The sequence below is a fragment of the Mytilus californianus genome, unplaced genomic scaffold, assembly GCF_021869535.1.
Source record: "Mytilus californianus isolate M0D057914Y unplaced genomic scaffold, xbMytCali1.0.p SCAF_9, whole genome shotgun sequence".
NCBI lineage: Eukaryota > Metazoa > Mollusca > Bivalvia > Mytilida > Mytilidae > Mytilus > Mytilus californianus.
In genome coordinates this window covers 26074267-26098512 of record NW_026262745.1, presented here as the reverse complement: position 1 = coordinate 26098512, position 24246 = coordinate 26074267, and the positions used below count along the sequence as shown (strand labels likewise).

At 31.2% G+C, this 24246-nt stretch overlaps 1 protein-coding gene across 1 annotated transcript in view; it reads left to right on the top strand.

Moving 5' to 3' along the window:
- The first annotated feature begins 5238 nt into the window (after positions 1 to 5238).
- LOC127715291 (pancreas/duodenum homeobox protein 1-like) overlaps positions 5239 to 24246 on the top strand; it is a 34931-nt gene continuing 15923 nt past the window's right edge. The window contains exons 1-2 of the mRNA XM_052221338.1: positions 5239 to 5375; positions 5783 to 6260. Of these exons, the coding sequence (XP_052077298.1) occupies positions 5798 to 6260 (463 nt within the window). The 5' untranslated portion in view covers positions 5239 to 5375; positions 5783 to 5797. The remainder of the gene's footprint in view (positions 5376 to 5782; positions 6261 to 24246) is intronic.

Sequence of the window (24246 nt, the reverse complement as noted above, 5' to 3'; positions counted from 1 at the left end):
AAGGTTATTTCTGGGGAGTTGCAATCAAAGTTGTGATTTTTTTTTAAAGTGAATATTCAGAAGAAAATTACATCATTTAAATTATGCAAACACTAAGCACTGCCTACTGGGTTAATGGTACCTTTAATTGATATACACATCACTAACTGTTGTATCGACCTTGTTAACAAAAATTAAACACGTGTTTCTGTGATAAACTTCCAAGGGCACGCTCGAGTCCAATAGTTTGTGAAGTCAAATACTATAAACATGCAGTAACAAAACCAAAAGGGCGTTCTAGCTTCACCACCTGTCCGATCATGTAGGTCTTTTGACAGTGACCACGTGACCACAAAACATTGAGGGGAGAATGGATGGAACTTTTGTTTTCTAACTAATTTCATTATTTTGAGTTTAGTCTATGTAGAGCATTATCACAGTTTTCTTTTAAATTCTCGTAATCTTATTATAGTCGTTTTAGTAGTAGTGGAGCGAGTATTGTGTGGATTCACTGTCAACTGAAAAAGTATTTCACCATCCGATCAGTTATTTCAAATATGTATTCATACGGTATTATTTAGTACTGTTTTTCATGTCGATCTTGTTACTGTCTTTGTTTCTTAATTCTTTATTTGGACAATTTGAAATTGTTTGTATATTGCTCGTCTCAATCAAATACTAAAATAACTGTGTGTGATTTAGGATCTACTTTATGAAATTGACGCTTGCTTACCCTTAGATAAAGACCGAATTTTGCTCATTTGAGTATGTAATTTTGTGACATTTCCCCACATCTATTCTGTCATTCTTATATTGTTGAAAAGAAAAAAAGTTGCTTAAATCCGCGTCATTTGGACGCAGGTTTATAATTGTCTTATTAGCAATCATACCACATCTCCCTTTTTTATATTGTTCATTTTCAAGTATCAATTTTCATTCATTAAACAAGTATTTAAGATCTCTGATCATAACTTTTGGGGTTCGTCTAATTTCGAAAAATGGCAATGTGGTTTAGCAGATTGTAATTGATCATGTCTGAATTATTTTAGTGGTATTTTTTTCTATAAGATGTTAGTCATTTCGTGAAAAAGTATATAGCTATATCCCAAAACTAAATCTCACTTATATGTTATATCTCCATATATAAGCAATGCTGACTATGCGGTATGGGTTTTGCTCATTGTTGAAGGCCGTACGGTGACCTATAGTTGTTAACTTCTATATCATTTGGTCTCTGGTGGAGAGTTGTCTCATTGGCAATTATACCACATCTTCTTATTTTAAGTTGGGAATTCTGTCTGTACGTACGAATAGTATTATCCCGAAAAGCAGCTTTATAAAAATAAAAAAATGTGGTGTTATTGCCAATGAGACAACTCTATAAAAACTCAACAGCTATAAAAGGCCCCAAACTGACAAATGTAAATCAATTCAAACGAGAAACTAACGGCCTGATTTATGTACAAACTAATAAACGAAAAAACAAATATGATATACAGCAACAAACGACTGAATTACAGGCTCCTGACTTTGGGTAGGTACATATAGAATGTGACGGGGTTAAACATGTTTGCTGGCACCAAACCCCCTCTAACAGTTATGTAACAGTAAACCATAAGAACAAACTATAAAAATCTGTTCATCAGAACGATCATAGCACATTTTAATTCTCTTGTAGTGGCGGATAAGATATCAAACGTGTTTCATATTGGTAGGTTCCTTTTGTTGTTTTTGGATGAAAAAAAGAACGTTTTCTTGTCTTGTAATACAAAAGTATTAAATATAAGTGCACACATTTTTTTTCTAAAATCAGGTTTGTAGGTATGACATGATTGCTTTTTGAAAGAAGCCAAAATTAGGACCAGGGAGATTTATTCCAAAAAGGTAAAACTGCATAACATATATTAAACCAAGATTAAACTATATGCCAAACACAAATCCCTAAATTATTTTGCTCTAGAATTAAATGTATGTAAGTAAATGCATCTTGAACTATGGTATAATGACACTTTCGTGTCTTCAAATGGTAAAATATGTAAAAATGATAATCACTTTTTGAACTTTAAAGTTGAAATTAGTCAACCGCATGGGGTATAGTTCCTAAAAAGACTAAGTTAAACCGGAGAATTGTGGGTTACAATATAAACATTGAAACTGAACTAGATTTCATTAAAACAACTGTGCAAAATAACTATAATATTAATGCCTTGTTAAATGGAAAATCGAAGAATATCTGTCCTTGACATTGCAACTGATTTGTTGAAGTGATTGTTACATTTTATAATAAGACACGTTTTGTAACTATATTAAAGGTGCTATACAAAATATATAGTTGCTTTTTGAAAAGTAGCTCCAATTGATTGAGATATCGAATGTGTTTCCGTACGAAAAATTTATAAGGATGCATTTTCCATTATTTCTACCGTCTGTTTATTACAGTACTGCTAGAATAAAATATTTTGATAATGTTTCTATTGTCATTTCGTCTTGGGATCGTGAGGCCTGCCAACTGATAACTGACGTTTCTCAGCTAAGAAAAGACATATGGTATATACACATCCGTTCGCACGACATGTCTGGAATAACTTACATAAGCTACGCTCGCGACTAAAATTTTGCAACATTGTAATGTTTTGAGAGCATTTAAACATTAAGTTTTGCCCGAGGAAGAAGTGCCCTTAATGTTTATACTATTACTCAAAAAATCAATTGACCAAACCTGTGGGTATATTACAATCTGGTTTACTGAAACTTACAATAAATGTAATGTACTATTAAAATATGGCCAGTACCGAAACACAGTCTCCTGGGCAGATGATACCTTCAAGGAATGATAGTGCATATGAAGCAATACAGAACCGGTACAAGTTAAACACGTATAACACTGGTTTTAGTGTGCATGACAAATGTTCCTGGAATAATCTTCACAGGGAAAGCTCCAGTTCACACGTTTGGAATGCAAAACATTTTAAGCTTTTGACAGTATCAAAACAGAATAATAGAATCCGTCTTAAGGCCAACTTAGCTTGAAAGAAATGCAACCTTATGAGAGGGTGTGTATGGGGGTTTACAGAATAGAGAATAATGGGCAAAAAATATGAAGAATAGAGAAAAATGGACCAAAAAAATAAAGAATAGAGAAAAATGGACCAAAAAAATAAAGAATAGAGAAAAATAAGGTGCTAAAATATAAAGAATAGAGAATAATGGGCAAAAAGTATAAAAAATAGAGAAAAATGGCCTAAAAAATTAAAGAATACAGAAATAAAGGACCCCCCATCCAGACCCTCGTATAATTCTGCTACGGAGTATCTGTTTCTGATGACCACAGGTATCCTATTTGTCGCACTCAAATGTTCAATTTTTTTGTCAACGAGACTTCAAAACGGGATTTTAACCGTAACGAGTAAGAACTACGATATCGTATACTGCTGGTGAATGAAATCACACTTACACTTCGAGTAAGACCCAGTTTCAATATAAATAAGAAGATGTGTTATGAGTGTCAATGAGACAACTCTCCATCCAAGTCACAGTCGGGTTTTGTTTTTCTTAATTTAAATCTTCTGTGTAATGTACATATAGTGTTATGTTTTATTTTTATTTTTTTTAATTTGTCTTTTGTTTACTATTAGATGTGTTTACGTTTTTTTTCGTTTTTCTTTATTGTGTGTTTTTTTTTTCACTGCCCTTTCGTATCATCTTATTTTTCTCTGATACTTTTGTTTAATAAAAGGAAATGACATTGGATGTGATTCTTGTTAATATTCCCTTTTTTTAATTTCCATTTACTACCGACAAGATTTTATTATACAGGAATGAAAAAAATAAAAGATATTTCTAGACTTGTAATGTGTCTGTTTTGCCAAACTTTCAATTTAAACTTGCAAATATGATTTATAGATCAATGATTTATTCTAACGTTAATACATGGTTTAATTTTCGACATTCTTTTTCAATAACTATACTATTACATGAGTAAGCTTGTGTACATTTAGGTAGATAAACAAAACAAACTAAAAATTCAGAGATAAAACTAGGATAAATGCAGAATAAATGAAATGACATTTTTAGTTTAACTTGAATCAGGTGTTATCATTTTCCGTATTCATACAGGCTTTGGTAGACAAAAGAAAGTTGTGGCAGGCGGTAGTATCGGTTACCGGACGGTAGGGCTAAATTCTGTTATCACCAGGATAGAACTCAGATAACAGAATACATAGTATTTACTTCTATTATTTAAACATAATCAAATAAAATTGTTTAAATTTTTAAATCGCATCGAAATGCAACATTTTAGGCTCATAATTATAATGATTAAAAGAATGTTATGGTATCTATACGTTTGGGGGGCTAATCTCACTGTGAGCATATGCATAGCAAGGTACATGTTTAGTTGCTTTGTTCGGTAGCATTTGTTGTTTTTTTTTCAATTGGCCAAGTCTAAAATATCACAGATTAGAAAAAAATGTAGTAACTACTGTGTATTAAAAATCGGTATAAAAAAACTCATCAAAGATACCAGGCTTATAATTTTGTACGCCAGACGTGTGTTTTGTCTACAAAAGACTCATTAGGAATGCTTGACTAAAAATGGTTGAAAGGCAAAATAAAGTAAAAATTTGAAGGGCACTACCTGTTAAATTTTGGGATGCCTGCGCAACAAGCTTGTAGTTTCTCACGACATCTACTTTAGAAAAGATGCAGTGTTTAAAGCACAGAATATTTTTTTAAATACTCTAAAAGAAGAATTAGGCTCCTGATTAATTTCTTTTTGTTTCTCTCTTTGTGTCCCAATGTCGTTTACCTTTGTTGTTTCGTTTAGTTTTAAGTTTTAACACTGCCATTTTCTCTTTCGAAATAAGAAATAACAAAACACTCATACATTTTACGTCTTAAATTTTTCTTTACACAGAATATATTTTGAAAAAGTTATAGTACCGAAGCCAAAAAAGATTTAATTTGTGAAATCACCAACCTGCTGTGTTTTATCAGTGTAATAAATAGTATGAAAAAAATAAAGAAAATGACGAGTGTTTGAAATCTGAAAAATCACTTTTTATCTCAACATGTCATCAGCGGGTTTGGTTAGGATGAATGTGTGTTAAAACTGACAATCACCAGAGGTCAAACAAGGTAGCATTACTAACAGGGTGAAGATGGAATTTTTCCTGATATCCCATATACAGGTGAACATTGCCATTCGTGCGTTTAAAATACACTTCACGCAAAATATCCCTTTAATTTTACTTGTAATACCCCAATGAATGAATCAGAGAATAGAGATTTTCACTTTGGATTCCTCTATCAGGACTGTCTATGAAGGAAAGTGTCCATACCATCAACCAAAGGCCGAGTCGAGTTCAGATGTACTACGTAATATGAGAAAATCACAGGTAAAATATATAACATTATATAATAAGAGATTTCTTCAAGTGTCATTACAAAAGTGGAGAGGGCCGAATGTCAGACAGCTAAAAGTCATCAGGGTCGGTTGTTAATCGGTTGTTATTAATTACTCTTTCGTTAGGTCATTTATTGGCAAGATGTTTAAATGGGATTCAATATTCTCTGATATGACCTGACTTGTGACTGAAAATCGTTACATTATAAATGGCTTAGATTAATTTTCTGTTGACAGTTTGTAAGGTCCGCCACTTTTTGACAGCTACTGTAAAGATGGCCCCCAATTTGATCATGTGACTGAAAGCTTAAACAAAAATTGACTTCTCTTTCTAGAATGTAATGAATAAGTAAACAGCGAGAAATGGTTTCACATCTATAATGTCATTTGTCATTTCAGATCCATAACTGATAAATGATGGATGGTCATAGTACTTATTATACACAACCAATGTTCACTACAGACAATTATGGACCGCCTGGAACGTATCCTGTAAATCAGTCCTCTACTTGTGCCTACCAGAGACATAACCTTCAGGGACCTTATGGCGGACAGACAATGACTGTAGTTGATGAAGCTTTTCATAATGAATCTCAAAATGGCATAACACATCAATTACCATTAGTTGGAATGCAAAACATGCCACAGAGACATTCACAAGTGGCAAACACAACACCGGCTCATATGCAAAATGCACATCAACTAAACAGTTCGTCATTACAAGTGTCTAAGCCGCCACCGGCGCATTCTCAAAATGTTTCCACTACGGCTCCAACAGGTGTGAGCCAGACAGGAAGTAATAATCAGGATAATTTACAGTTTCCTTGGATGAAGACGACGAAGTCTCATGCTCATCAGTGGAAGGCACAGTGGCCAGGTAGGGAAAGCCTTTTTATATTAAATTTGAGTGTTTTTGATCTATCAACTACAGATGCTTTTTTATATTCTACGTCCATCATTTTTTTTATGTTGGTGATTTATTCCATTGACTCGACATTAACGTAATCAAATCTAATTACTGGAGTAACTTTTGCGTTTCTGGAAGATGAGTCTATTGTCCGCGTACAATTATTAATTGTACAAATTAATTTCAAATGACTTGTTATTTAGGCATTATAAATTTGTTGTCAAATGAAAATGAATTTATTTTTCTTGACTCGTGCACATTTATATTGTTTTTAATTATACCGAATAGTAATTTATTAGACGATAAATGGACTTTGATGGTATCGTTTATTTCTGTATCTAAGAGTTGTTCATTGCTTTCAGCATTCTGGAAATTAAAATTGATAAATAACTGGACTACTTGTTAGAATGCAATTACCTATAGTTATTACAAGTTAAAAATTGAATTAATGGTGCTAGATTATCTCTCAGTAATTGATCAAATACTAGTATAACTTGCTTGTGACTGGTTATGTTCGACAGATATTTAAGTTAGTTACAGTGTGGGTTGAAAGTTTTGACAAAGTTTTAAAGCCGTCTTTACTTCTGCATTCTATGCATGTAGATATCTTTTGCAAAGCTTTATTCCATGGATTGCGTTGGTGGTGTTTGAAGTACAAAGTTATAAAAAGTATCATTTTTAAGAAGAAGGATTAACATTATGGGTTTATGTAAACCTACAAATCCGACCAAGTGCTGGTGTCGTAAGCAAATAATATTGTTTATTTAATGTTGAATAATTGAAATCTTATAGTATTCAAGTCAAAATAATATTTGCTGTTATTTTATATATATATATACTTATTAATAGATGTTTTACTGTGTTTTTTAAAGGTGAATGTTAAAAAAAAATTTTGATTTAGTTTTTCTACGTTGGATGAATTTACAAAAGGTTGCTGAATTATATTATTTTCATATCATTCGAGTCTTATTCAACACTGTAAAGGTGGCTTCTTTTATTTCATTTCAAATATTTCAATGCTTGATTTTTTTTTCAATAATAGTATGTCGTTCATTTTATTCGTTTATGTTTTGTAATAGTAATTGAAATATATCTTAAAGTTGTAAATTCGTTTGATAATTCATGAAATATTTCCTTTTCTAACTTCTCTTTTTCCTTGTTTATTTTTATTGGGTTTTATTTCTTGTCTTGTGTTGCTTAGTGTTTGTTTTGGTTATGTTTTTGTTTTTTGTTGTTTTTTTTTTGTAATTCATTTTGATAAAAGATAATTGTCAAATTATGTGTTTCTATCTTAAAACATTACTACTTAAATTCCTAAAAGTTGAATCTTTTACTTCATAATACTCTAAAATAATAAGACACGTGGGAATGTAATTTTACAATATTCCGTAAAATAATTCGAATCAAAGTATGATTATTTCAAATATATAAGAGTTCATAATTGAAGATTAAAATGATTAGAAAAAAATTTGACTTCAGAGATGGATTTCCTATATGTATAAGAAAATGCCGTTGTAATTAGAAATTAAATTTTTGTATGAATTTTAGATAAGCTCATCTAAAAGGTTACGTAAATGAATAGTCATGAGTAATGATTTCAACAGTTGAAAGAAAACTAAAAGTGCATGTTTGTTCAAGATAATCCTGCTTTCGATGTATTCATAAATTTTACATACCCACCCTTGAAAGTTTATTATAAATCTTAAACAAATTTCTTCATCTCATGATATTCCCTAGTTATGTGGTAAGAATATTTTCCGCGTATTTTATCTACCAACCTTCATTATTTTGATGTTTATAGAGTTAAAACAAACATATTATTCACCCCAGTAAATGATTCATTTCTTATGATAAACATAGGATGAAAAGATGCAATTAGTTATATCTATATTTAATGTAGTATATTTTCCTATAATCCTAAAAAATAAAATTTCTATGTTCATGGAGAACAAGAAAAAGGCTGTTGTTTTGTATTTGACCGACATAATATATTGATATTGGAAGAAAATATTTTTCTATCTTAATTGGGAGATGATATGAGCAAAATTTTACTTTGTAGAAATGATACTGAAATTGCAATATATATCACACATTAATAAACAAGATATTTCTTTTGGGATAGTCCCTCAGGTATCTTCTGTCCCTTTTCATACTGTAAGAAAACCGAGCCATTCTTGATACTCATACGTAATAATTGATTTAGAACCATCTACTTTGCATATCGTTTAGATTTAAGTAGAAATATTTGTTACTTTTTTTAAGATAAAATATGTATTCTTATATTTGTATCAAACACTGCAGTAAAGAAATTTTTAGGACGAAAAATATTAGCTATATCAAAAAGAAATATTTAAATCAAATTTTTGTAACTTTTTTGTCTACCTCCTTAAATTAGGAGACGGCCATTTGATATTCAAAAGGGGACTGAGTTTTTTTTGTATCATAACGAAGAACGATTATTTATTAGCAATGTATGAGCAAATTCAGGCTTCATGAATATTGGTTTTCGTTTTTCGTTCACAACTGTTTCTTACATTTAGGGGGTCTGTATATTTATTTTCATTTTTCATGCGCAATTATTTCCAACAATTTGTGGATCTAGATTTTCGTTTTCATTTTTCATTCACAATTATGTTCACCATTTTGCTAGTCTTGATATTTGAAATCAATTTTATGCGCAATTATTTCAAACATTTTGTGGGTCTGGATGATTCATTTGATTTTTCATGCACAATTATTTCAAACATTTTGCTGATCTGGATATATATATATATATATTCATTTTTCATGAACAATTATTTCTAACATTTTGTGGGTCATGCACAACTGAATCAAACATTGTATTGATATTTATTATCAAGGTTCCTAAGGTAAGAATTGGTCAGTTACAATGTTAGGTCATTTATTTTCAAAATCATTCTGTTCCCAAAATATCAAATGTGTGTCAGCTTACAAAGGTATAAGTCTTACTTTAAAGCTTTTTTCGTAAAAGAAAACTATAAATAATGATGGATAAAATCTCCCCATAATACAAGGACTCACTAAAGCATATTCATTTTTAATTTAATTTTATTTTGTTTTATTGAAATTAGCTGTTTTAAAATTTTGGAAATTATTTTAAAAACAAAAATGTATCTCCCTTATACATAGCTCGGATTCCTGGAAATGCGCATCTGGTGCAGGAATAATTATACCTTAATGTTTCGCTCATTTTGGAAATCATGGGTTTTGGTTTCTTACCTTGATTTGTATCTTCTTAATGGATTTATAAGATTTGAACATCAGTAAACTACTGTTGTCTCTAACTTATTATCTTGCATTTGGTGAGATATAAACTGCAAGATTTAAGCTGACACTCTTCTAGATGTGACTTTGGAATTGTATGACGGGTATTGTACACAAAGCCGGAAATGCTTACCCTGTCGATGCACTTGGTATCATTCTGTTTGGAGCTCATGATATTCCTATTATTTTACTCACTCTGTATGTTTGTACCTCGAACGAGTTTCAACTGACGTCGCTATACTATCTTCATATATCAGTTAAAATATTTTGAGAATATTTTGCTTACTTAATATAGTGAACTTTAAAACAAACAGATTATCATTTTTGCTTCCCATAATTGTCATGTCAATAGAAATAAGAAGATGTGGTATGAGTGCCAATGAGACAACTCTCCATCCAAGTCACGATGTGTAAAAGTAAACAATTATAGGTCAAAGTACGGCCTTCAAAACTGTTTTCATTTGTTTGATAGTGGTTTGTAATATATGATTTCAGACTTTAAGATATTATCTAACTATTTCAAAATAAATGCGTATGCCTAGTAGAAGCGAAGGATGTGTTTGCTATTGATAGTTATACTTGTAACACAAGATTATTTACTAAATGCTTCTATTTCAACAATGTCAAAAAGTGAGGGAAAACTAAGGTACAAAAATATAGATGTACTCCATAACAAATAATGATTAATGGAACTGAAACATAATATATAATAATTACAAATAAGGAATAATTAAACATTAAAAATTATTTTGCAAAAGATTTCCAATTGTTTATTAATGTTTATTATTGTTCAAAGCTACAATTAATTGATTGTACTATGTGTTGTGTCATCAACCAATTAACTTGTCAGACGAGAGATTGGACGATCAAATCGTTGCATTCGACACGTGTTGAAAGCAAACTCATCAAAGATTCCAGTCTTATAATTTGTACGTCAGACGCGCGTTTCGTCTACGCAAGACTTATCAGTGGTGCGAATCAAAACAGGGAAGAGACCACATCAAATGAGTCGAAGAGCATTGAGAACCAAATATTTCATAAAAGTTGTGCAAAATACGGCTAATGCAATCTATGCCGTTCAGTATAACAACTTAAGTGTTTCGAATAATTGAAAAAAAAAAATGAAATAGTGCATTTAAACAATAGTCATGCTTCTCTCTTTCTGTTCTTTCTTGAAGAAGATGCATTTAAATCAGATGGAAAAAAAGCATGTATTGCTTATTTTCATTTCTTCATTTTTCCCAAATCTTAACAAGGGCAGGGAACTTTCCCAACTCAAAGAGCAATTGGAGTATAGAGACGAAAACGTCAAAAGACGAAACTATTAAATAAACGTCATAAATTTGGTCCCTCTATATGATCAATTTTTTGCAAAAAAATCGATAGCCAACTAGTCTAAGAAAGCATGTAGCATGATATTGGTGTCCTTTGCAACCATTCTAAAATAGGAAAATTAAGTAAACCTCATACAAAACTGGTGACATAAACAATTAATTGGAAAACGACCCCCGACATAGTTGGTCGGTCGAGGGGCATGCATTTTCCCAATGATAAAGGTTATAACATGTGTGTGTGAATTTGTATTATCGAACAATTTGCGTGTGTGTGGATTTATTTCATCGAACAATTCTAAGTAATATAATTATTATGGTATACATTGGCTAGTAATATTGGTATAAATTAGCTGAGCACTTCTATGTTGACATGAATCATCATTGATATGGTCATAATTCTAAATTAACTGTTTACAAAACTTTGAAATTTTCAAAATACTAAGGATTTTCTATCCCAGGATTACCTTAGCTGTATTTTGGAATTTTGGGTTCTCTTTGCGCTTCAATTTCGTATTATATTTGGCCTTTTTTCCGTTTTAATTCGAACGTCATTGAAGACTTTTTGTAGACGAAACGCGAGTCTGGCATACACAATTTTAATCCTGGTATCTATGATGAGTTTATTGTCAACACCGACTGTTGATGCTTTTAGACTGTTTGTCTTCACGATTTATTTTGTCATTGTGTATTAGTCCAAATAGTTGACAATTAATTTCCATGCGAAAAAAAAAACTTAACTTGTATTGATGTGGATAACGACTGAAGTCTTTCATATGAATTTTACAATTTAGTTTTTTTATGATATTTAATGCTAAAGAAGGTAAGAAATACAGTAAGAGTTTACGCATATACGCATATTTTATTATGATGTTGTGTCCCTTAACATTTTTTCTATTGTTTATTGATTTGTTCTGAAAAAATAAAGTGCAAAAGTTGGAAATTTTTGTCAGATATTCATACGAATTGTTCCGAAGTGTACCTTATATTATTTATTCTTCAGCCTGTTTCAAAATTTTATCAAGTCCGTGCCGGGATAGAAATGTGCTAAACATTTATAATTTGAACCCAAAGTGAAACTGTTAAATAAGAGACAACAAATTATTTAAGAAAGTTGATTGATTCATTGAGACATTAAGATCCGTCAGTGATGTTGAAATAAACTGTAAAATGTTTTTTTTTTAATATTTATAAACTAATACATTATGTGTGTTTTTGTAACTGCACTATATCTTGATGATTATTTGACTTTTTGCAACCTTTTGAATTCATTTACAATCGTCTAAATGTCGGTCTTGTATGAAGTCTGTCGTATGTAGTCCGTCGTATGGTTTGGCTAGTTTTTCTAGCGATCAGTATACCTTATGGCAAAGTCTTTAACTTGCTATTGGTAAACTACTTCTATTCTTTTTCTTCTAATTGGTAGTAAGTAAAATTGAGTAGATTTTATAACTCAAGTGAAGTTATGAATTTTTAAATAGTACGAAATACGAATTGGAACATCATGTTTTCGATTTATCTGTCCGATCAACTGATGTTGAGCATAATTTTAGTTTTTATCTTGAGATTTTCTATATTCGTTAATATTATTTATAATATGATAATGGCTAAGGCAATGACTTCTAAATGTAAATTTCCAGTGAGTAAGTTTTAGATGAGGCCAGTTAGTTGAGTAAATGATATACTTCTTGTTTATGGAATTAAACTTTATGTAGTTTTGATTTGTGCGCATTTATGTCCACTGAACTTAATTTGTTTTTCTCCACATTTTTACAAAAGTTATGTCGTTTATATTTGGTTTGTGTCTTTTTTCACCGACGGGACATGGAATTGTGTTGTTAACAGGTTTTGCGTACAATTGCCAATAAAATATAAAATTTAAATGTCTAACAGGTTATGAACGTCTATGCCCCACAGTGAGACAATAAGTTTAGATAAGCATAATTAGACAATAGGTTTAGATAAATACAATTATTCAATTTTTAATTCCCCTTCGTTTACTTGCATTTTCTGCCTTTCTTTATAGATGTAACTTTTTTCATATAGTTTTTGCTGTACCCAAATGTTTTTACGTTTGTATAGCGTTTGGTATACTAGTATCATGTCATACTTTCACCTGTCGTTGGCTAACATGTTATTACATAGTGATATTTGAATCCAATGTTATGGTAGAAAAATACCAGCATTATTATAATTTGACGTAAGACATTAGGTTATTTACTTTACTGTATCGCATCTTTGGAAATGACAGGTGAAAGATACCAATAAAACTGCATTCTTCTAATGTCCACTGGATAATACAAGAATGAGGCAAAAATTAAACACAAGATGGATGTCCGGGGAAGTTAGTATTATAGAACTTCTTTACTTGATCTAAAACAGATGAATGTTCATACACGAAAAAACTAATCAGTATTTCAGATGGGTTCTCTAGTTAAATGGAAAGCATAAAATGAAGTTTGTCTTAAATAATTATTTTGATGAACTTCAGAATTTCGTTCTTGTAAAGGTATTAAAATAATTGTCATCTAATCCACCACTACTGTTGCATAACTCCATTCGTCTTCACTTGCATGGCAGATAATATAGGCTATATTTTAAACGATGTAGTCAATTTTAATGATTGGAGAGCTTTGGTACAAGTTTTTGTATATAAAAATACTAATAATGAATCTGAATTTTTACTGAAGTTGGTGACTTTTTGATTTTTGATTTTTTTTGCATTTTGAATAACTTTACTCCTGTTATAAAAATAAAACTGAATCTTCTCTCAACTAAGGTGAATAACGTCATTTTGTAATAAATGTTAATGGTTAAAGAGAAGACAAATTTGCTTCTTATTTAAATACATATCGTTCGAATTTATGATTTAAAGGACCAAATTAAACAAAACACCCATTACAGATTATTATTTTAACAGAAATAGTAGGTTGATACTAAGGTGATTGTTGTTGACCTAACATACAGTGGCAAATGACAATAAAAAAGGCATATTCACTCTAGATAATGTTGATGTTCATAAGATACTTGTAGATTTTATTCACATGAACTTGTTCTTAATTTGACAATGTGCATGCCACAAAATTCCTTTCCTGGCTTAATGATCATTGTTCAAATATTGAGAATAAAAATTTTCATTTTCATTTTGTAAATTTTTAAAAATAAAAACTGACCGCCACGAAAAATGCACAATAAAGCTGAAAGTGGCGTTTAACACCAATCAATCAATTGGAGGTTGAAGGTTCGTTGAGCATGTATATACAATAACTGCTTTGACCTGTGACTCAAATGGACGTAAAAACACTATACAAGTCAAAACATTCGAAATATTAAAGTCTTTTTCCACCCGGGAATAGAGGGCCTTAGTCGGATTTTGCAAAAAAATAACGTAGACGAAACACTCGTTTATCGTACTAAATCATGGACCTGGTATCTTTGGTGAGTTTTGTATTACAGTTTTCAATTCTCAATTTTACGGACGCCATCACGAGTTGGTTGACCGTTATGGAATAACCGTTTCACAGATGATATCGGATATGTTACTTATGTCGTAACTACAATACCCTTCCCTTTTCACGAATGTGACCTACCGAATTAGACTATTTACCGGATTTGTAATAACATAAGCAAACGACGGGTGCCACATGTGGAGCAGGATCTGCTTACCCTTCCGGAGCACATGAGATCACCCCCAGTTTTTGGTGGGGTTCGTGTTGCTTAGTCTTTAGTTTTCTATGTTGTGTCATCTGTACTATTATTTGTCTATTTATCTTTTTATTTTTGGCCATGGCGTTGTCAGTTTGTTTTCGATCTGTGAGTTTGACTGTCCCTCTGGTATCTTTCGTCCCTCTTTCAGTCAAAACTTGCAATGTTACTCTGCTTCTTATTTTAAGCAACGCAACAGCAGCACAGATAAAATGTGTTGTACAATAACAAACAAACAAACAAAGAAAAGAACCATTAAACGAGTTCTTAACCAATATATTATTGTTAAAAGACGAACAATTAAAAGTAAATAAGATTTGAACATTGGTAAACTACTTTTAATTTAATAACAAAGCCAAAAAATGGAATTGTGCGCACATGTAGAGTTTGTTTTCGGTTTCACGTGAATATAACATTCCATTTTCCAACAAAAAATACTGACTTTTCAGATAGAAATCAATAGATATGTACATCATGAAATTTGGCAATTCAGTATGGTACTTAAATCTTCCTGTGTAAGTAGTAAAAAAACTATAGCCAATACAAAGAAATTCATAAAGAAAAAGATAAAAAGACTGGAAAACAAGAAAATTGAAAGAACAGATCGTTAATAAAATAAATAAATTTAAAACAGGGAAGCAAAATCTTTCAATGACAATACATACGAAACTGTTAAGAAGGAAATTTGCAAAACCTCAGACTGATTTCGAAGTCGAGTTAGATCATTGCATAAAAATTCTTTTGTTAAGTCTCATTGTATACATTTCTAATATTGTTTTATTGCCAAATATTTGTATTTACAACGGAATAAACTAAGACTTTACAAACAATTGTGACATCATTCAAGATATTATATTTTACCCTTGACAGTTTACAAACCAGTCAAATAAATTACTTTACTACTATTTGTATTTTCTTCAAATGTCCAGCTAACAATAACACTATACGAAAACGTCTTTCCACTGTCAGGTTGTTTCCTAGATACATTTCTTTCCTCGGATAAGATTTAAATAGGCTTTTTTATTCATTGACGGGAATAGTAATTTATCATCCCCATCGTTTCATTGCACTTCACTGGGATGACAGGCGAATGCGGGTGTATTAACTAGTTCCTAATCGCTGCAAGATTATCGCTCTCTATATTGGTTTTACTGCTTCGAATCCTACAAATAATGTCATGTTTAGCAACCAAACGTATGCATTGTGCTGTAATATAAATTTAATTAAATTTATAGCGGTGGACAACTATTTGACAGAATTTGTGTGTTTGACATGACTTGCTTTGGGAACATCTCAAGGTGGCATAAATGCTTATCAACAGGATTATTATTTTATAGCTAGGATTGATATACGTCTAATTTCCAGAGTATAAGAAAAATTCAACAGTTTCACAATTTATTTAAATCTGCGCTGTAAAGGTTTTTTTAAAGATTTTTTTTCATTTATATTTAAAAGTTTAGTTTTATTTCTTTTTTTAGTTATACTCCTAATACACAATTGTTTCTTAGTTGATTATGGGTTATATTTGGTTCTTACTATTCAGTATTTGTTACTGTCTGAATTCCAATATTAAGTTTCGAATACCGTTGAAATGATATTTTTTTAAAATGCACATGTGGTTCATGAAATTAATGTTGGGTCTTGTATTTTTATACGCCTCTTAACGGGACGTATTATGGTATACCGTTGTCCGTCCGTCTGTCCGTCTGTCCGTCCGTCCGTCGTCAACATGTCGGACAATAACTCAAAAACTCTTTAACCAATGTGCATGAAACTTTGGTGAATTGTTTATATCTATTGAAGTGAGCTCCCTTTCGATTTTTATAAATTTTAGATTTTACGTTTCCGAGTTATGGGGTTTTATTCATTAAAAAAGGAGGATTTTCCTGTTTTTGGACAATAACTCAAAAACTACTTTCACCAATTTGCAAGAAACTTTGGTGAATTGTTTATATCTATTGATGTGAGCTCCCTGTCGATTTTTATGAATTTTAGATTGTATGTTTCCGAGTTATGGGGTTTTATTCATTAAAAAAGGGGGATTTTCCAGTTTTCGGACTATACCTCACAAATTCTTTGAGCAGTTTTCATGAAACTTTGGTGAATTGTTAATATCTATTGACGTGAGCTCCCTTTTGATTTTTATAAATTTTAGATTTTACTTTTCCGAGTTGTGGGATTTTTTTCATAAAAAATGGTTGATTTTCCAGTTTTCGGACAATAACTCAAAAGTGCTTTGAACAGTTTTCATGAAACTTTGGTGACTGATTTATATCTATTAAAATAACCTCCCTTTAGTTTTTTACAAATTTCTGATATGACATTGAGAAGTTATGGAACTTTATTCTTTGAAAAAGCGACGGGCGTATCATGCGCTCATGGCGCAGCTCTTTAATTCTTTAAACTCACCAAAGATACCAGGCTTATAATTGTAAAGTCAGATGCGCATTTCGTCTACATCCGATTCATCAGTGGTGCTCAAATTTAAATCAGGAACACACAAATGTACAATAATATAAGCAACCCAAACATGAGGATTTTTCCACTATTCTTATTTGTCGACTTACATAAAAATAAGGAGATGGGGTATTATTATTATATTTTTATTTTATTTTTATGAATTTATAATACATACTCATTAGTTTGTTTTCTAGTTAAAACGTCAAAGACGTAATTCCAATTATGATGTAATAGAATGACCATGGAGTGTTAGCCACTGAATGTTGACCTGTGTCCTTATTTTCAACAGCCGTCACTGTGCATGCCCGAGCAATTGAGTAGTCCTTGAAAATTACTCGTTTATTTATGTTTTTAATTTTAATCATTTTGTCTCTTGAAATTTTTATATAAATTTTCAATTATCATTACTACGTATGAGATGAGTATTTATTATAAACGTTTAAGAAAACGATGATTCAAATTCAATTTCTATTTTCAAGTTTTAACCATCCCAACACTAACACATGGAAAAATATTTTGTAAACAAAAAAAAGCAAATCCTATGCAGCAAGTTATAACTTCCCTGTTCATGTCGGACTAACTATCAAACCTTTCGAACTGAGTTTTTTTTCTCGATTTACCACAAGTAAAAACTTGTTTTCGCAATACTTTGAAAGAAATCACTGAAAACATATGAAGCAAACAGGATAAAAATACCTCCTTTTCTAGTGAAAAAAATAAGACGATATGATTACATTCCATCATTCAATTAAAACATAGTTCGTATAAAATATGTAACACAGTATTTTATAACATAAGAAAACATTTAACATTGTAAATTACAGCTATATTGGAATTTCGTCCATGTTCTGTATGGACAGACATCTCTTATGAATATTGATCCGTTTATGCAATTTTTACCCGTCATCGTACACGAATTACCTCACTCCGACAGATAAAATACAAACACTCTTCAGTTTGGCCACAATTCCTTTCGTCATTGTCGTGCATCAAAGTAATACCAAATTATGTGCTGCGATACGGCCTTTTATCTCTGTTCTTTTAAAAGCTTTGTATATGACAAACATTCCCTACAATAAAGGAAGTATTGAATTGATACATTTTTATATTTTCTGTTATTCATGAATTTTCAAAAACCGCTTGAAACTCAGCTGGATGTTCGATGAAAATAGTTATGGCCACAAATACTTAATATAAAATTGCGAAAACTATTTGAGTTTGAATATTAGAATCGAGTATAAATGAGATCCTGAAATTGTTTCGTCTTTTTGTAGTTGTTTTTTTTTTTTTTTTTACTCTATTAACTAGTATGTTCCGGAGTTGCAGCTTCATCTTAACCTTGATGTGTAAGGTATGATAGTATGTGATTGTTGTAGACCTAGCAAAATTTTACTATGAATGTACTGTTCACATACTTAATGAGACTGTGTGACAACTATCCGATCATTTAATGATTAGCTCATGGTCATTTATCCCATACTCTTATTTGTCTTATGGTCATCTATCTTATTTTCTTTTTTATCCAATGTTCATCCATCTATTCTTATTGAACAATGGTCAAGCATTACGTGTTTGTGTTTGCCATCTGTCCTTCCACATTATTGCCTAGTGGTCACTATTCATTTCGCATAGTATAGTTTAAAATGATGATATATTTAGTAGGTGTAAAAAGTGCTTAGTGCAATAAAACTTCCAGGTTGAATCAAGGTACTATTTATTTGGGTAATAATTTTATAATCCGGCAACCACTCCATTTGTCAGACGTATTTTTTCAATTGTTGTACACTTGCTGTGAAGTCTAGTCAATAATTTTACTTTTGGATGATAAATTAGGACTATCACATACATTAGGTGTTAAATGTTTACATTATGAACGTGTATTTTACCGTCAATTGGACAAAATTACCATTTTGAAGTATCTATAATCGAATGCGGGATTTATGCTTCGTGTTAGGAGTATTGATAAATACCTAACTCCTATGTTGTCGTAAGAATAGAAAGTTAAGAGCAAAAAATAATATTGGATAGATAATTGTTGAGTTGATATCATACTGAGAACTTAGATCTGGTTTTAACTGTCCCATTTTATTGAAGTTTCACTAATGTATTAGTGTCATCGTTCAACATGGATATTATCTAACCGTATTAATTTCTCGCATTTTCGCCAATATACCAATATGTTATCCGTTTAAGTTAATGTGCAAATGTTGCAATTCCATCAGTTAACTTGTATCGGCTATATATGTAGATGTCCTATCTCGGGATAGTTTACTCTAAATTTCACAGTTACATCACAGTCTTTTTATAAAGGTTTTGCATGGTTACTATATGTTCCATAATGTTTTTATAGTGTTTGCAACATTCTATTTTCACAGCGTTGTTTTTGAGTAATGTATATATGCTATGCCTTAACTTCCTTGTACTCTGTATAAGTTGACTGTTTTATTTTAACTTCCTCAATTTATTAAGGAAAATGTTTACCCTTGCTCTTTTATATTTTCGACGTTTTATTCACTTGTTATTTGTGTCTTTACTTTTTCTCTAGCTGGAATAATGTCAACATTTGGAGCATTGTGTAAAGATGTTTTTTTTTTCTGTCTAACTTTACCAGTGCATGCCTTTTTAAATTGTGTGCACCCGTGTTATATTCTATCAATGTTCGTCTATGAATATCATCTATCATATACAACCAAATACAATAAAATTAATCTGTTATCCTTTCATAGATGTCCAAGGATTTGTTCCAATTGTAACAAAAATCTCATTCCGTTTGTTTCATTTATGATGTGCGACTTTTTACCAGATTTTTACTTAAAATGAGCTCCACTTGTATTGCAGTATTTTTTCGCTTTTCTGGTGCACAAGAGTATATAATCAGATTTTTGTGAGGTTCGTGTTGATCAATCTATTGGTTTGAGTATACAATAATGGTTTGGGAACTGTTGTTTGGCTATTCGTCCTAATCCTTTTACCGAATGGTGCTGTTTGTCTTTCAACGACTTACTTATCTTAATTTTCCTCTTTGTAGCCGCTTTCCTGTTTAGCAAGACTGGTGTTGTTGGTCTGATTTCTTTTAAATGACCCCTCTCCCTCCCCACTTGATTGTAACCTACAGTAAAAACACAATTTCACGGATGTTCTTTCAATGTCTAAGAAATCAAACACGATGTAAGAATTTTAAAATGTTGAACCTGGAAAATATTTTAAACTCATTTTAACATTGTATACTACTTTAAATATAAAAATTACAACGGCATATATTCAGTACAAAACAGAATCAAGAGAAAGAACCAAACATAAAAGAACATGTATTGAAAGAGTTACTTCCCTTGTTCCATCAGTGGATTATTTTTGAATGTCGTTCTCCCGCTGTCTCTTAAATGATGATTGAGGACAAAATATTTGTAAATCCAAAACTATATACAAACGTGAAAGAGCAAAAAAAGATGTCTTTCTATTAGTAAAAGCTGTTTCATATTCACTTGCCAGTCAATGACATGTAAACTATTAGTGGATGGTTGTATAAAGAAACCAGTAAGTGATAATATAAATATATTCAATAAGCGATTCATATTCGAAAACAACATCATTGAAAGAAAACCTAAAACTTTCTATTCCTCGGGGATAATTGAAGTAGTTTGCCCTCTAATAGCATTATACACAAATATATATTCCACATTTGATCTGTGTTGCTTAGATATTACAAAACTCTTATTTTGTTTAACTAAGTTTTGTCCATCATTTCAATCCCATCCGGAAATCGCAGTAGATTGAAAGTACTCCACCATACAAGTTATACCGAGCAATCCACTGCAGTGCTGCACATTTTGATAATCTACCCGGTATCACTAATTACCATCAGAAAACATCCTGCAATATACGGCAATGAACCGCCGTTTTATTGTAAAACAAACACAATTTAATAGCTCTTGATAGTCGTAACACATTCTCCTAATAGGATACAAATCCTTTATAGAGGGGTTGTGACTCTTGTGTTTGTGTAAACATCTTTTGGTATCTTAAATTTGTGATTTCAAACAAAAATATCTGTGTAAAATTGAAAAGTGGTGGTTCCCTTTCGTTAACCTGTCAAAAGTTACATTTGCGACACTATAAATTGTCAATTCTTTAAATAGTTAGTAGTTTATAAATCATCTCTTATTTATTTTGCGATAATGTTCCAGAACCGTGATCCATCAATCTTTCATTTATGTGTGCATTTTTCCTTTTATTTTGCTGCTTCAAATCAACAAGTTTGTCCCTACATCTTTATAATTATGCTTGACTTAAGAGATATTTTTTAGGTCCACTTAAACTTTTATAAACCGATTTGCCTTTTTAAGACTTATTTTGGAACACTGTAAGAAAATATGGATTTCTCGTGATAGTTTACGATGTGTCTTTACTAAAAAATTCTTTAATTGCCTGGTGTATGGAGAGTGCTACGCTATTTGCACGTTGAAAAACATCTGACGTGGAACATCTCTCTGCGGAGTATGTAGGAACATCTCTCTGCGGAGTATGTAGGTGACATGTTGCAAGGCTAAAAATTTGCCATATCCAGTATCCAGCATACCCTCGTTTTCCAGTCCGATCGACCTTCCTTGCAGAACCTATATATTATATCAATTTGTTTATTTGTTCTCGTTTTCCAGTCCGATCGACCTTCCTTGCAGAACCTATATATTATATCAATTTGTTTATTTGTCCTCGTTCTGATTTTGAATGAAAAACTTCCCACTGGACGTTAGGCAAGCAACAATCAATCAATCAGTCTATACTAAACTTTTTCATATAAAATTTACACAAATTAAAAGCTAAATGACATGAGTATACATACACTTCGGTGGTATGCTTAGTCTGAAAAAGAATTCTAATATAAAACTTATTTAGTTGCCATCTTATATTATTTGTACTGCTACTTCATAGTATTCTTAGATCGAGTATTTGAAATTCTTTGATACTTTTAATATCTAGTATTCTACTACAGCATTACACGGACAAGGGGTATTTAGTAAAGTGAGGAATAAATTATTGAAAATTTTCTATACACTTCCTTTTCGTTTGATAAAGTTTCATTTTGATTTCTACTACATGCTCACCTTAGATTTGGCTATAAATCAAGAGATTTAGAAACCCCGCTTTAAAGTTTTGTTAAATTTTAATCTCAATATAGGGTAATATTGAACTTAAAAGTGATAATTTTACATTTTAATTATCTGTAAAACGTGATGTTTACCAAGAAACGATGAAAAGGCAAGTAAAATGTCCACAGTTTTTATAAACTTAAACTCTAAAATCATTTATCATAAATTTGAATTAAGAGATAAATTATACCTTGCCAGTAACTACCTTTAAAATCTAATCTATTTTGTATGTTTGACGTTTATTTAATACTGTAAGATAAAAGACCCAACCCCTTTTGTATGGCGTTCGACGTGCAATATTTGATAAATTTTAATATAATTTTTCAATAATTACAGGTGTCCAACAGTGTTATGATTACTTCATCTGTTGAAAATCATGAAGTTTTTTTTGTATTACAAATCCCAAAAGACCAAAATACACAAGCAAATATTTATGTTGTAATACTGTCGTTAATGAAATATTTAAGCATGTATTATGTAGATTTTTTTCAAATATTAAAGGGTTATCATTGACCTAATATCAATTAATATTGTCCCGAAGAGAACATCATATTGCACGTGTACAATATAATTTTGGTTCATTTATATGTTTCGGGGTTTAGTGTGGCGTCCATTTTGCTGAACTAGTACACATTATTGTTTAGGGGCCAGCTGAAGTCCGACTCCGGGTGTGGCATTTTCTCGCTGCATTGAAGACCCATTGGTGGCCTTGTGCTGTCTTCTGCTCTTTGGTCAGGTTGTTGTCTCTTTGACACATTCCCCGTTTCCATTCTTGATTCTATCAATTTCGATTGTAGCTGTCACTCTGCCATGTAACTTCCTGTCGCTTGTTCACAAGAGTAATTTCGTCTTTTATGCTTTTCTCCTACAACCCAAACATACCACCAGAGGTTTAACATTCACTTGTATGAATCAGCGAGTATCTAATGTATTTTACATTATATTGGGCAATGCAAAAATGAAAAGAGAAACAAGAAGGTAAAATGCGAAATTTTTACTTATTTAGAGTAAAAAACATTCTCATATAAAAATATACAATATATACATTGTGCATATACATTTGTACAACAAGATAAAAATGAATGAAAAACATGAGACGATAATACAATAATACAGAATACAATATATTGGCCTATGAAGGGTCAACTAAGCCACCAGGAAAGATGCAATGAAATAAATCTAATATACAGAGAAAAGAAATGACACTCATCAATACATAAATATAATTTGAAGTCATACGTTAACACATTATCATCTTGCTGTATAATCGTCCTAAATATGCATGAAATAGTTGCCACTGGACGTTAAGAAAAGCAACAATCAGTATTGCTGAATAGCTTGAAAATTTTTATTATCAAGTATTTTCTTTAAATTGTTATCTAATAGACATTCTCTCAATATCTTTTTTTTCAATATATATTAAAACAGCTGACCATTTTGTAATGTGGATACACGAGAATATGTCCCAGTTCATTAGTTGTATATGTGAATTTATTATTAAACATGAAATGTGTTTGCTCATGTTAAACAGTAATGGGTTGTTGCTCGTGTTTAACAGTTATGGAGTGTATGCTCATGTTAAACAGTAATGGTTTGTTGCTCGTGTTAAACAGTTATGGAGTGTATGCTCATGTTAAACAGTAATGGGTTGTTGCTCGTGTTTAACAGTTATGGAGTGTTTGCTCATGTTAAACAGTAATGGGTTGTTGCTCGTGTTTAACACTTATGGAGTGTATGCTTATAAGAGAACTTCTCATTATACTATTGCATCATGTGTAATGTAAGAACATTATAGTTTCAATATCATGTATGCAGTATAGATATATTCATTTAATTTCCTAGTTCAACTTTAATATGTATGTCGGGTTTTTCAACAACAACAAAAACAGGACAGTGTGTATGATATGGTGCTCTGTCGTTTAACTATAATTTTAGTCCTTGGATTTTTATAATCGTTGTGTGATATTATGCACTATCGTGAAAATATAATGGTTGTAACGGTTGTATGAAACTGTGTCTGTTGTGTAG